We start from the raw sequence: 14634 nt of genomic DNA, 5'->3' as shown, positions 1-14634 counted from the left end.
GTAAATGCTGGGTTGTAGGATGTGGTGGGTCCAGAGGTGGTGCAGTGGCTGGAGTTTTTGGCATCTCACCCTGGACCAGGCAGCCCCAGCACAGCCAAGTTAGGTTCCCTTCTCCCCCTTCTCAGCCACCCTTCTTGGTGGGTTCCCCTATAGCCCAAGGGTCCTTCTCCCTACAGAATCCTCAGGTTGCAACATGGGCATCCAGCACACACATGCCTCAGTCATCTCGTGTTGCCTGAAATTAGTCACAGTGACTGAGCCCACAGGCAGCCAGCGATCCAGTAGGGACCTAAATGCCAGAATTTGAGGAGCCTTGTCATGCCCTCAGCACCTCTCCGGACCTGCCAAGGAACTGCCTCCAGTCTTACAGTTTTAGCACTGCTACTCTTCAGAAATACATTTTTATTGTTTTATAAAAATAATCACTCATTGTAAAAAAAATTCCAGTAGCATCCCATCTGATTTTAAAATGTCAATTTCCAGGCCGGGCGTGGTGGCTCACACCTGTAATCCTAGCACTCTGGGAGATCGAGGCGGGCGGATTGTTTGAGCTCAGGAATTCGAGACCAGCCTGAGCAAGAGCGAGACCCCGTCTCCACCAAAAATAGAAAGAAATTAATTGGACAGCTAAAAATATTTAGAAAAAATTAGCCGGGCATGGTGGCGCATGCTTGTAGTCCCAGCTACTCGGGAGGCTGAGGCAGTAGGATCACTTGAGCCCAGGAGTCTGAGGTTGCTGTGAGCTAGGCTGACGCCACGGCACTCACTCTAGCCAGGGCAACAAAGTGAGACTCTGTCTCAAAAAAAAAAAAAAATGTCAATTTCCCTCTACCAGCAAATGCGACAACGGGTGCCTCCCAAAGCAGGCTAGTGCAGAGGTTAGGATCCCAGGCACTAGAGGTGGGGTACAGGAGCCAGGTTGGAGAAAGAAGTGGGGTGCAGATCCTTGTCTTGGAGGATTCTTCCTCCCTGCTCACTCCAAGCTCCCAGCTGCTGGAGAACTCCCATCCCAGCTAAGCAGAATCACAAGCCTGGGGATTCTATTCTCTAGAAACAGGGCAAGTACCACCCGGAATTTCCCAGGGACCTTTGGGTGGGCCCAAAAACCAGAGAGGAGAAAGGCAGGCAGGAGACCCAAGCAGAAAGTGTGTGGAGCAAGGCAGAGGAGCCCAGGCCCTGAGCCTCCATGCGGGGGAAATGGCTGGGGAGATGCACAGTCTGAGAGAGGGAAGCTGGGTGGTAGAGACACAGAGGCCAAACGGGAGGACAGGAAGGAAGCAAGAGGAGCCCAGGAAAGCACCCCACACAGCTGCAAGCTGGACCCATGCTTGGGAGCACCCACGGGAGAGGAGCCAGGCCCCAGCCTCAGAGAGAGAAGTGGCCCCAGAAGGAGCCAGCCCTGGAGAGCTCACCTGGTGCGCCTGCCAGAGCATCCCCAGGGAATCAGAAGAAAGAAGAGCTAGACACAGATTCTGAGCGCCTGGCCAGGATGCCTAAGGCTCTGCCGGAGCTGCCGAGCTGCCCGAGCAGGAGCGCTGTCAGTGAAGGACAGCCAGGGGTTGGACAAGCTCCACAGAGAGGTACTGCATGTGCCTGGGGGGACGCGGGCTGCGACTTCCACCCATCCACTTACACACTTTGGCTTGACTGGCACCCAGGACAAGCCTCACACTGTCGATCCTAAAAAGGGCTGGCCGCAGGTCGTGGGAGGGGGGTGCTTTTTATCCTCGGGCAACCAGGATCCCCCTCCTAGCACCACTGAGGCTCGGGAAGTCCATCCCATCCGCCAAGCGGCCAAAAGGCGAGGAGACGGTGGGTGGGGCGGTACTGGAGGGTCCCTTGAGAATGACTGGAACAGGCCCATACCCCCCAAAAGGCGACAGGAATTGGAGGGTGGCGGAGGCGCTGAGCAAGGCCAGTCCAGAGAGGATGGCCTCTTTCCATCTCAAGGCTGATCCTTGCAGAAACCCCCAGGAAACCCAGTTCTAAAAGTCTCTGAGGGGCGCTGGAAACGGGGGCGCTCCTCTCTGCCGACCCTCTCCCCCTTCCTCCCACTGACAACGGAGGACCTGTACCACCGCTATCCTGCACCCTATCTGTTGGGTGCTCCTTCTAGCTCCCCTACGTTCGGTTTCTTCAATCGCTTTAGGAAAAGGGAGAGTAGAGAGTCCGAGGAAATTCTCTGGGTCCCCGGGGTCTTGGTGGGTTGGGGTGGCAGCGAGGCGAGGCCGCAGGTGGAGACTGGCGGTGAAGGTGAAAGCAGCAGGCACAGGACGCTAGCCCTCTAGCCCCAGTCTCGATGAGGACTCCCATCCCAGTGAATTGGCGCCAGGCGGACTCACCACGCCTCCAGCTCTGTGTCCCTCTTACACTAGGCAGGAGGGCCCCTCAGAGCCATACAGTGCCCCAACATGCGCATGCTTTCCCTCTTCACACAGGCACACACTCAGGAGGCCCCCACACACACCCACGCCACGTGGCTGTACCCAGGCACAGATGCGCCCAACCTTCCTCAACGGGACCCGCGGGAGGTAGTAGGGCAGGACGCTGTCTCTTGGAAGGGAAAGAAGCGGGTGGGAGCCCAGTGGCTCTGCACGATCCGCCTCCTTGGGGGGAACTGGACTGCCCAGGTAGCATGCCCCAAGACTCCCAGTTCCACCTGGAAAGGATCTGGCTGGGTGGGGGCCGCGGCTTGGCAAGGAGACCCAGTCCGTCTCCCCACTCCACCCCATACACACACGGCTGCCTCGGAGGGCAGAAGCTCTGACTTCCTTCATCCCTGCGCACATGCACTGAGGCTGGGGCCCCACTCTCCAGGCCTGGGGAGAAGAGGGAGCTCGGACTTCTGCCGTATGCAGAATCCCATACCGCGGAGACAGAACGTGAGAAAGGAAGAATAAAGGGCTCAGGAGAAAAGCAGAAGTCTGGAACTCCCAAGAGTCAACACCCGCCCAGCTGACCTGGATGGAGCCCTGTGATGCCTCCCTTGGGACTCCCCCGGCAGCCTGGGAAGGCAGCTGCGGGAACCTCGAGCGTACTGGCTCCGCAGGACTCTACCCGAGGCCTCCGAGGGCAGGAGAACACCCGGCTCACCAAGAGTGTGTGCACGCCTGGAAGCCCATCCATGCACCCCAGAAGAGGACGCTGGGATGGAGACCCGAGTTACTGGAACGGAAAGATGCCATTTGTGAAATGAAAAATTAAAATGATGAAAACAAACGAAGCCTCTCAGGGTCCAGCAGATGCTGTTTTTCTATTTTTGTTTGCACAGAAACCAGGGCCTCGTGCGTGGCAGGCAGAAGGCTTTCTAACAATTTGTGTATACTAGATGCATCTTACTTGAATAATAAAAATAAACTTGAGAGAGCCCGAGAAGAGAAAAACTGGAGTGCAGAGTGGAGGTGGTGGCTTGGTGCCCCTCCTCCCCCTCCTATTGGCCTGGGGGAGGCGGTCACTAATAAGTTCGACTGCCTCTCCAGGGGCCAGGTCGGGAGGGACAGAGTACAGGGCTCACCCACACATGCATCAAGGCCTCCTTCAAGCCCAGCTCTATCCCTGCTGGGTCAGACTTTCCTCAGGGCCCCCCTCCTGAAACCCTACAAACCTTTCACACCCCTTCCTCTTGCATATCCACACTCGCACGGCCCCATGCTCCAGGTGCCACAAACTCTCAGCACCTACAGTTAGTCCGCACTGCTCAACCTCTGCACACCCTGACCTACACCCTGGGCGCAATCCCGCCTCTCCCATCACCCACCCACTGTGTGGCTACCTTTCCTTCCTTCAGTTAGTAGGACCAGTGAGCCGCCTCCTCTGTTATCTTTACCCTTCCCCTTTTCCCCAGGTCCCAAACCCAGAGCAGAGTAGTTAGTCACCCAATTAAATAATTGATGTGCCTCCACCCACCTTGCATTCAGCTGGGGACATTTGTCATTGGACACATACACACACCCAACCACTCACAGGCACACTGGACACACGCTATGACACTGACACACGCACGCCCTCGTATACTTGCTTGCCTGCTCACAGAAGCCATAGAGACTGCACCAGGGACACACTTGGCCATTCCACAGCCACTTACACTGGCATATCCATGGGCACTCTCACAGACACCCTTAACCAGACCCTGGGACAGAACAAAGCACCCTCCCTACTCTGCCATCTAGCACCTGGCTCACCCCTAGTGGGTCAGAAAAGAGAAGTCTGTAGTTTTAGTGCTTTAGGGGAGGGGTCATGGGCTCTCTGCCACACACATTTGCACATACCTCTTCAATCTTTCTTCCAAGCCCCTTTCTCCGTCAAAGAAGGGAAATCTGGGCCTGGCACCTCCTGGAGCTGTCCAGAGACACCAGACTCGGGCAAGCGCTGGCCTCTCCAGAAAATGCTGGACATCCCGGACGCCGCGGAGGGCCCAGCACTATGCCCAGGGACCCCACCTACTCAGCTCTTCAAAGGCTGTCCCCGCTTCACTTCCAGCCCTGCTCACATTCTCCCTTTGCCCGTCCTCAGTCCAGAGAAGACGGACCTGGAGACGAGGGACAAGAGCGGGAGAAGCTCAGCGGAGGGAAACAAGGAATCTCTACCTTCTATACCTGTTTCGTGATGCAGTTCGCTATGCCAGCCTCAGAGCTGCTGGGGACACAGCAGTTTACTGCCTACCAAGGTCTCAGCCTCATTCTCGACTATCTCGGCTCCTGGACTCGCAGTCTGCCCGTCTGTTTTCTATCCCCCCCGAACCCCAACCTGGGAATGCGGGTGAGTCAGTCTCCGTGCATCACTCTCCTAGGCTCATTTACCCACTCTCGGCCTTGCTCTCCCAGGAGGGCCGGGAGGGGCCTCCAGTCAGTGTTCATGAGTGTGGGTATGGGCATGAATCTGGGGGTTGGCTCACTGCGCCCCAGCTTCCAGCCACCCTACCCCCCGCGACAAGCGCCCGAGAGCAAGGCCAACCTTGTTCTCTGCTAGATCTCGCCGGGATCGCCTTCCTTGCGCACTTTGGTTATTGATCCTGCTGAACCGGCCTGAGCTCAGAGGCTGCGCTTCCCTGGGGACGAAGGCAATGGGGAGATGAGTAGGCTAGGGAAATGGTGGTGGGAGGAGAGGTTAATAAACTTTAGGAAAGGGTGTAGGGCGTTCCTCAGTAGCGCAGAGCCGCCTCGGTCTCCCTCGGCCAGGCTCAGAGCAGGGCTAGACTAGGGATGGAGTGGGGCCACCGCTCCCCCTCCTCTTCCCCTCTCCCCCTGGCGCGGAGCCCCCGCGTCGCCCAGAGTACTGGAACTCTGGCTCCCGCCCAATCAGCAGGGAGGGGAGGAGCAGCCGGGCGGGGGCGGGGCTGGGCCGGAGGAGGAGGAGTCCGGCGGGGTCCGCGAGGGGCGGGGAGCCGCGCGCTTGGCCAGCCTGGGCTGGCTGGCGGCAGGGAAGGCGGCAGTGGCTGTAGGCATGGGCGATGGGGGCGCCGAGCGCGACCGCGGCCCCGCGAGCCGGGCGGAGTCTGGTGGCGACGGTGGGCGCGGCGGGGACCGCGACGGAGCGGAGGACTTGCGAGTTGATGGGGGTGGCCGCAGCCCAACGGAGGTTACCCGGACCTTGGCCTCCAGCCCTGCGGGCTCCAGGGAGAGCGGCGCGGACAGCGACGGGCAGCCCGGGCCCGGCGAGGCGGACCACTGCCGCCGCATCCTGGTGCGAGGTAAGGGGACAGCCCGCGGCCCTGATCCGCTGGACCCCCACCCTATCCATACAGGAGGCCTCCGACCTTCCTGCATCCTCCATCCTCCCAATTCATATATTCATTCATTCATCATTCATTCATTCAGCAAATATTATTTTGAGCGTCTATTGTGTGCTGGACATTGAGTTGAGTGTAGGGGACAAAGCAGCGAATGGGACCGAAGAGGTCCCGTTTCTCCGCCTTACATTTCTCAGCTTCTCGGGCTCGTCCCCTCACCCTAGGCCCAGCAGGGCCGCCTACTGTGGCGGGAGCAGAACTGGGGGTGTGGGATGCGGAGAGCCGGGTCGCCCCGCAACCCTCAGGGCAAGTACGGAGAAAAGCGTCACGCGCGCTCCTCGGGGACAGGACGTGAAGGGACCAGCGTCGGCAACCGCAGGAGGAAAAGGGCCGGACTCTGCTTGGCCACCAGGGTGCTTCCCCGCCTCCTGCCCAGCCTTGTTTCCCATCGCCAGTATTCCGGACCCGTAGGGGTTGCTCCCGGAAGAGGGCACGGCACGCGGAGGGTGGCGTGTGCGGCTCTCACCCGCTTGTGCTTCACTCTCTGTGTCCACTTCCTCGCGGCGCCTGGGCCCAGCCGGCTCTCGGCGCCGCCTTCCCGAGGCCTGGCCTTTCGCGTTCTCGCCTTCCTCCCTCGCCCCTCGCCCTCCTCTCTTTCCCGGCCATCTTTCTCCGCCGAACGAACCTTCCCAGCACCCTCTCCCTGCAAGTCCCCTCGATCTGGACTGCGTCCGACTACCCAGCTCTGCCTGGCTTCGCCGCGAGGCCAAGGCTCCCCAGGCCCCCAACACCAGCCTCACGCCAAGCCGAAGGCTCAGCTTTCACTTGATCCAGGCCTCGCCCGGCAAGAAGGGAGTAGAAAGAGGACTCCGGGGTCTTGCCCTCAGCTCAACCCCAGGCCAAGGCCCGAAGTCTGTTGCCCCCGCCATCCCGAAGCCCCCTCACCCGGAGACCCAGCGCCAGAAGAGCCCACTGGCGGTAACGGCTCGCCCCGGCTCCTTCTTCAGCTCCCTCCCGCTGCCTCTTTCCAGCCTCTTCTTCACAAGCGCCTGTCCGGAGAGCCGCGGGGCCTCTGGAGGCGGCGGGCCAGAGCTGATTTCCTCAGCCTGCGCCTGGGGAAAGGGAACCAGCTCTTGGTTGCTCCAGGGCGGGGATCCCGAATCTGTCTGCTCTGACTCGGCTCCCACAAGCTGACTGGGATACCTTGGGCGGCTTGGGCACAATCTCTCTGCAGTGGCTGGGTGTGGGTGGCTCTGGGTATGGCGACATGGCTGGAGTAGACCATGGAGGCAGCCCAATATGAAAGTGATGACTGTCTTGAACACAGACACAGGGACCCTAGCCTCGGGAAACACTTCTGGCACCAGATGTTGTCACTGAGAGTATAGGTGTTTACTGCCACCCATAGTTGGCTGCGAAGGCAGTTACACTACCAGGAATTCCAGCAGGTGCGCGGACCTGTTGGGCACCTGGGATTAAATTAGATTTCATTCTTTAGATTGTGGGCCGTCCTAGGTGCAAAGGGTAAGCAGCCAGCGTGGTTTCCTTAAGGAAATATGTAAGGTTTCCAGAGATGGAGAAATCAGTCTCCTGTGCCCACACACTCCCAGGCTAAGACCTCAAAAGTCCCTGCCTGTGACACTCATCACCTCAAATTCCACCTGTAGGTGGACATTTCCTTCTGCCAGGACAATTGTGAGTTCTGTGCTCACCTACCACCCCCTCCACTCCACTAACCTTGTATGTAGAACAAATAAATTTTGTGTACAGATGTCAATTAAATAGCCCCTAGGTGTAAACTCATAGAAAGTGGGAGCCACCCTGTGAGGTGGGGCCACCCAAGCTGGGAGCAATCCACAGCCAGGCAGAGATGGACTCCCACTCTCTATGGGGCAGCCTGTGTGCATCTTTAAGGGGTGTACTTTTATAAATGTATACACACACACCCCAATGCCATTACATTTGTAAAAATATAATAGAAATATTAGATATAAAGTATAGGGGATATATTTATGTACCTAACAGAAATAAATGACAAATGGGGCATCCTTGTAAATCCGTCTGCCCTTCCCTATTTAATGATGAAGAGGTTATTACAGGTCTGAAATGCTCAGGACATCATTTACCACTAATCTCTCCTAGCTAGGTCACCTGCGTCACTTGCAGCCCCACCATGGCTCAGGGCAGAGGCTCTGATCAATGAAACAAGTTTGGCACTGGTGAAGGAAAGTCCTGTGAAGTGTGCTGTGCCTTGGGCCCAGAATGAATGTCCCTCCTCCCAGAGGGCCTTAGTACATTTTGCCCTTGACCTCTGAGAACACATCCTCCCAAAGTACCTTGGAAGGAAGTCACTAAAAGGTCGAAAGGAGGCATTTGCCCTTGCAGCCCCGTGTTGATGATGGGGTGAGGCCTTTCTGAGAAACTGCCCCACTCCCTCTGTGTCCTTTCAGCCTCCTTTTCATTCTCCACTCTCAACAGAGGGCCTACCCCAAGGGAGCAGATCTGTTGAGGGAGTACTTTGACACAGGTGATTAGGGGGAGAGGATGGGCTCCGGAGTTCAGCAAAGTTGGTTTAGAATAATGGCCCTATAGCCTTTTAAACCAGAACCAGTTTCTTTGTCTCTGTTTCCTTGTCTGTACAAGGGACCCATAGGCCTTACCTGAAGGGCTTGCTAAAGATCAGAGATGAGGTCTGTAAAATTGCAAACAACCCAGCAGGATCTCCATAAATATTTGTTGAAGGAGGAAAGGAAGGGGGTAGCTCTGAGGTGACTCACAAACCACTTTTGGCGGGAGGAGCAGTGGACCTTGGTTGTCAGAGGCCTCTTCCAACTCACCCTTCCCCGCTTCCTGCTGGCTCTGGGCCTAGGGGCTGAGCTGTGTTGGAAGGTGAACACCCACTGATGAAAAAAAAAAAACTGGCACCACCGTGCAGACCACACAGTGTGGCCTTCCCCAATCTCCTTGGTGGGACCCTTCCTCAGCCAAGGGCTCAGGCTTCTAGCTGCCTCTGCGAATACAGGGTAGGGAGCCAGGGAGGCCAGCATGCTGCATACCCTCAAAACGAGGCTACTTCACTTCACACACAGCCACAAACAGCTACGGAGATGACCGGCGTGGACCCACAATCCCACAATAGGCATCCGGCACACCTCACCGCCCATACAGCGAGGCTTCCACCCAAACCATAATTCGGAGAAGGCCTCCCCCCACTTCCGCTAGCACAAGCCTTTGGCCAGTGATGGGTGGGGATAGGAAAATCCTTTTGTTTTATGTTTGGAAAGGGCGCGCCAACCGCAGGCTGGAGGCAACCAAAGGAACAGGCCGCCTCTAAGCATAGTGCCGTGTCCACGCAATGGCCTTTTCGGTGGAGCCGGGATCCCGGCAGACAGAAGAGGTGGACAACTCGGACCCAAACTCTCTACGAAATCCACGCTCGCACCTCCACACAGACGTGACGACGTGTTTCCCAAATTAATCGGGGCACAAATTCAACAATATTGATACAGCCTGGAATGTCTGTCCGTCAGAGTGACCCGACCCAGCAACTTTTACGGACAATGCGCGGCTCGCTTCCCTGTCACCCAAAGCGGCCACTCGGGGCTGGGCGACGCCCCTGCGGGCCTCGAAACCCCATTCGAGATGCACCCTCCGCACCCCTGTGCCTGGGAGCGGGAGGGCAGAACTGCGCGGGCCTTGCAGGAGTGACTCCCTGCGCCTACCTCCCCTCACCAGTGAAAACTCTTTCACCTGGGAGCTTGACCGATGCGCTGATGGCTGCGGGCCGTGAGGGGCCGTGAGAAGACAAGGCCGGGACTCTGGCTCGGGCTGGGCAATTCCCGCAGTGGGCGTCGGGCTGGACCTGAGCGGTGTCTGGCCCCTCGGAGAATCCGCGGGCAGTCGGGACCCGCGATCCAGAAACACGCACGTCCGAACACGTACACAAGCACAATGGCGTGCACCCGGCGGGGTCCTCGCTCCCCGAGACGCGTCTGGAGAAGCCACACAAGGGGCCGCGGCTTGGGGGCTCTGGCTTCGAGCTTACTGCGGCGACAGACGCCCCCGCCAGCAGCCGGATCTGGGCTCATCGCCGCCGGCGTCCGCTGGCTTTCTGCTTGGATTTCCAGCAGCCTCTGGGAGGCTGGGTCCAGGCCGCAGGCCTAGCCCTGCCGGGCAGGCGTTTAACAAGGACAATGGGGCCTTCGTCTCGATATCGGACCCTGTTAATAGAACGGATAGCCCAGGACCAGCACCCCCAGGCAGAGGCGGAGAGGTTTAAATGGCTCCGGCAGGAAACCACGCTTTGGGATTTTGATAATTTGTTTTTATTATTTTTTAGTTTTAGGGTCTGTGGAGGGTATTAGGTTTCTTTTTTTATTTTCTTGGGTTTGCTTGGTTTCATGTTGTATTTTTCCTTTTCCTTTAGTTTGGACAGGAGACCCACATTCCCATCGCCAGCGTATGTCCGGCCCTCTCATTTGGGTCTTTTGTTTTTTCCGTTTATATACCCATCCCCACCACCACGCACCCCCTCACGGAAGCAGACCGGCAACCCTGTGTCGTCTTGTTGTGTCTTGTACGCCCAGTTTTCATTATCAGGGAGCCGTGCGGAAGGGTTAGACGGCTCCCCTTCCCTTCTCACGCTGTTTCTGTCCCCAGCGTGGTCGCGTGGACCCAGGAGCCCGTGGAACCACCACCTCATCCCCCTCACACACACACGTCCTCAGGGACGGACTCCCAGGAGGCCCCGGGGTGACTCCGCGGGGCAAGAAGACCAAATCCTTCCAGTGAGTGGGTACCTGGGGCTGTGGGAAAGGGAGGAGAGGGCAGCGGCGTGCGTCCTGGGGCCAGTCACCGCGCCGGACTCAAGTCTTTGCGCACCACCTGTAGGGAGAGAGCGCGTCTATGTCTCACGTTGGCCTGGACGCCATTTCCCCAGTGACCTCTCTGGCCCCAAGCTCCCTCCTTGTTCACTAAATTTCTTTGATTTCTATTTTAACGCAGGAGAGGAGGAGCATATGAATTTTGTCTGTTTCTTCTTTGTTTAATATAAAATAACGATTGATCTTACTCTTCTTGGGAACCCCGTGGCGATTTACCTGGCCGTGCGTCTCCCGGTTCAGTACGCCAATTTGAGATGCTCTGATAGATTACATGGAGGCCGAGTGAGACTGCTCACGAATCCCTGGGATCCAGGGTGGTCTAGGCTCCTGGCTCTTCCCCACACCTTCATCTGGGAGGGCAGTTGGGGTTTCCGGCCTCCCGGACTGTTCTGTCGCTGCGGGCAGACGCCCGGTATGCCCCCGGGTGGCATCCAGCACTGTGGACAGAGGTGGCCCGCGCCAGGCCTGGCTCTGGCCTTCACCGCCGAGGAATGGGCGGCCCCAGGAAAGCCGGGCCTGCGTGCGGCGGCAGGAGAGGCGCGCTGTAAGGTCCTAGTGGGGGCCTGCTGAAAAGGCTACGGCTCCCCCTTGAACCGTCTCTCCCATGCCCTTGGCTTTTCTTGCATTTCGACTCATTCCACAAACGTCAATGCGCACCTACTGTGTGCCACACTGATTATGGCTGAGGCTGCCCGCACGCAGCTTCCCAGGAACTACCGCGGACCCTGACCGGCTCCCGAAGCGAAGCGGGGCCAAGGGCGGCGGGGTAGAGTCTTGGGCGCTGAGATCAAGCCAGGCGAGAGCCGGAGGCCTGGTTCCCTCATTGCCGCGCGGGAACCACGTAGGAAGTGATCTCCGCGCCAGGTAAATCCACGCAATCTCCACAGATACGTTCTTAGCACATAGTAGGCACTCAGTAAATATTTGTCGAATGAAAGAAATGAGACAAATATCGTCGACATCGCGTTTTTCCGTAGGTATGAGGCGAGCAACGCCCTTCTCCGGGAGGAGCATATCTTCCGAGTTTAACTCATTTTTTGACGTTACACTGACCTTCTTATAGGAGGCGGTGATGATGGCAGAACGTAGAATCGTTATTAAAATATACAGTTGAAAACATCATATTTTTGGAATTTCGTTTGTGCAATCCGCAACTTTGGGAACCACTGAAATACAAAACCTGAAAAACCTCAATTTTGTTGTTGTTTGTTTTTTACCGGTAGCTGGATAGCCGGGGCGGGAAGGCCGCTTAGAGGCCGGGCCGGGCTGGAGCAGGAGGTCGTAGGAAGCACAGGGCCGCTCGCAAGGTCAAGAGTAAGTCTCCCGGCTTTCCGAGGCTGCTGGGCGTGAGGTTCCACCACAAAGCCAGCCAGCGGCTAGACAGAAATAACTCGATAAATCTGCACCCCTGCCCCTCCCAACTCACACGCCTGCAGCCCGCGGCTGGAGCTAAAAATAACGGGGCAATTGAAGCCACGGTTTCTTTAGCATTTTGCTGGAAGCGTTGACTTTTGGAGGCTCCCCGCTCCCTCGGGCCGTCCCATCCCTGGAGCTGCGGAGAGCCAGGGCGGGGCAGAGGATCCCACCTGGCCACGCTTACAATGTAGACAGTCGGAGGATTTAATTCAAAAAAGTAATACGCACTCGTTAAAATAAGAAAAGAAAAGAAAAACGCGCGCGCACACACCCTGGGAGCCGGGGAAGGCTTTCGGAAACAGGCCGCGATACCACTGCCGGTGTGACCTTCCAGGCGATTTTTCCCAGCTCCTATACAAACATATACAAAGGCATACTCACATTACATAGGCTGTTTTGCAGTTCATCTTTTTTAAAAATTTAATCTTTAGTGATCATCTTTTCAGCTGAACCAGTTCACACTGTCCCTTAACTGTAGAGTTTCCTTTGGTTGGGGAAAGCCTCCTTCCCCTAGCCTCTCAAGGTAGGTTGGGGTTGTTTTTCCTTAATATAAATACTGTGAAGTAAACTCCCAAGGCAAGGGTCTTTGCGCCCTTCTTTGAGTGTTTCTGTGGGATAAATTTCTAGCACTGTAATTCCTACTTCAAAAGATTTACACACACAATTGTAACGTTTTTCTTTTCACTTAATTGTAAAATAGGGAATTAATTCATCAGAACGTCTTTTTTTCCCCCAAACATCAACAGATGGCATCTCTCTGGGATTACAGGCACAGGCCCCGCTCTTTTTAAAAAGTATACAGTGAGGCCGCGCGCGGTGGTTCACGCCTGTAATCCTAGCACTCTGGGAGGCCGAGGCGGGAGGATTGCATGAGCTCAGGAGTTGGAGATCAGCCTGAGCAAGAGCGAGATCCCCTATCTACTATAAATAGAGATAAATTAGCCAAACAACTAAAAAATAGAAAAAATTAGCCGGGCATGGTGGCACATGCCTGTAGTCCCAGCTACTTGGGAGGCTGAGGCAGAAGGATTGCTTGAGCTCAGGAATTTAAAGTTGCTGTGAGCTAGGCTGACGCCATGGCACTCTAGCTCTGGCAAAAGAGTGAGACTCTGTCTCAAAAAAACAAAAAACAAACAAAAAAAATACAGTGAAAAAACCTCTCCATCCCTGTACCCCTCTCCCTCTTCCCACCTGGTTCACAGGCAGCTACTTTAATCACTTTCTAATATGTCCTGCTGGATACTGTTTATGCTTATGCAAGTCAGTGCGGATCTATTAATTTTTTCTTCCAATATTTCTTGGAATGTGAAGAACTTTTTATTTTTTATAATTGCATAGTATTTCATTTATATGAACCAGAGGGACCTTAATGTATGTTATATGACTGGTGCCCCCTTGGTGGACATTTAGTTTTTTCTTATCTGTTGCTACTATATATAATGTTGCAATAAATAAATTTGTTCCTTAGTCATTTCCACATGTGTACGTACATCTGTCAGAGAAGTTTCTAAAAGTGGGTTACTGGGTCAAATGGTATCTGTGTTAGAAATTTGGAAGATAATGCCAAATTGCCCTCCATGAGATGGTAGCAATTTATACTCCCATCAGCAATGCCTGAAAGTACTTATTTCTCCAAATCTTGCCAGCACAGTTCACACTTTACATGTGGATAGATATTGTCAAATTATTCAATGGAAAAAGTTTAGTGATTTATATCCCCACCTTTGCCCTCTCCCCACACTGGACATTACGTATCTTTTCACTTCCGTCGGTGATAAAAAGTGCCTCACTGGCATTTTAATTTCTACTTCTTTGATTGTTAGTGAAGTTGAGCATATTTTCATGTTTACTGGCCAGTTGTATTTCTTCTGCTATCTACTGATTCATTTCCTTTGAACAGTTTAAATTTCAAATATCCCCTTCCTTATTGTATTGTAGAAACTCTATTTATTACAGAGAGTATCTCATTGCTGTCAATATATATTGCAAATTTTCTAGTTTATAATTTATCTTTTAATCTTGCTTAGGATATCTTTCGTTTTCTGTAGTATAAAATGTATTTATTTATGGCAAAATCTCACTCTGTTAACCAGGCTAGAGTGCAATGGTGGCTTCATAGCTTACTGTAACCTCAAACTCCTGGGCTCAAGGGATTCTCCTGTCTCAGCCTCCATAGTAGCTGCGACTACAGGTGCATACCACCATGCCCAGCTAATTTTGTTATTTTTTGTAGAGACCAGAGTTCGCTATGTTGCTAAGGCTGGTCTCAAACGCCCGGCCTCAAGTGATCCTCCTGCCTTGGCCTAGGATTACAGGCATGAACCATCACGCCTGGCCAAAATATCTTTTTAATTATAAAAGCAATTCATACTGTTTTGCTATGTCATGTAAAAGTAGAAAGATCCCCATTTCTCCTACATAATGCACTTCCACTCTCAAGATTTACCTCCCAAAATTCACCTAATAATTAGAAAACATAAATATGTAAGTTATATATTACAAAAGTGGGATTTTTTTTTTTTTTTTAGACAGTCTAGCTCTGTTACCTGGGCTAGAATGCCATGATGTCAGCCTAGCTCACAGCAACCTCAAACTCCTGGGCTCAAG

At 54.6% G+C, this 14634-nt stretch overlaps 1 protein-coding gene across 1 annotated transcript in view; it reads left to right on the top strand.

Annotated features, from left to right (window-relative positions):
• Positions 1–5409: 5409 nt before the first annotated feature.
• VAX2 (ventral anterior homeobox 2) overlaps positions 5410–14634 on the top strand; it is a 30295-nt gene continuing 21070 nt past the window's right edge. The window contains exon 1 of the mRNA XM_012646455.1: positions 5410–5689. Within this exon, the coding sequence (XP_012501909.1) occupies positions 5443–5689 (247 nt within the window). The 5' untranslated portion in view covers positions 5410–5442. The remainder of the gene's footprint in view (positions 5690–14634) is intronic.

This window comes from Propithecus coquereli, unplaced genomic scaffold (assembly GCF_000956105.1).
Source record: "Propithecus coquereli isolate 6110/MARCELLA unplaced genomic scaffold, Pcoq_1.0 Scaffold243, whole genome shotgun sequence".
Lineage (NCBI taxonomy): Eukaryota > Metazoa > Chordata > Mammalia > Primates > Indriidae > Propithecus > Propithecus coquereli.
The sequence above is the reverse complement of the archived record's forward strand: the minus strand, read 5'-3'. Positions and strand labels throughout refer to the sequence as shown.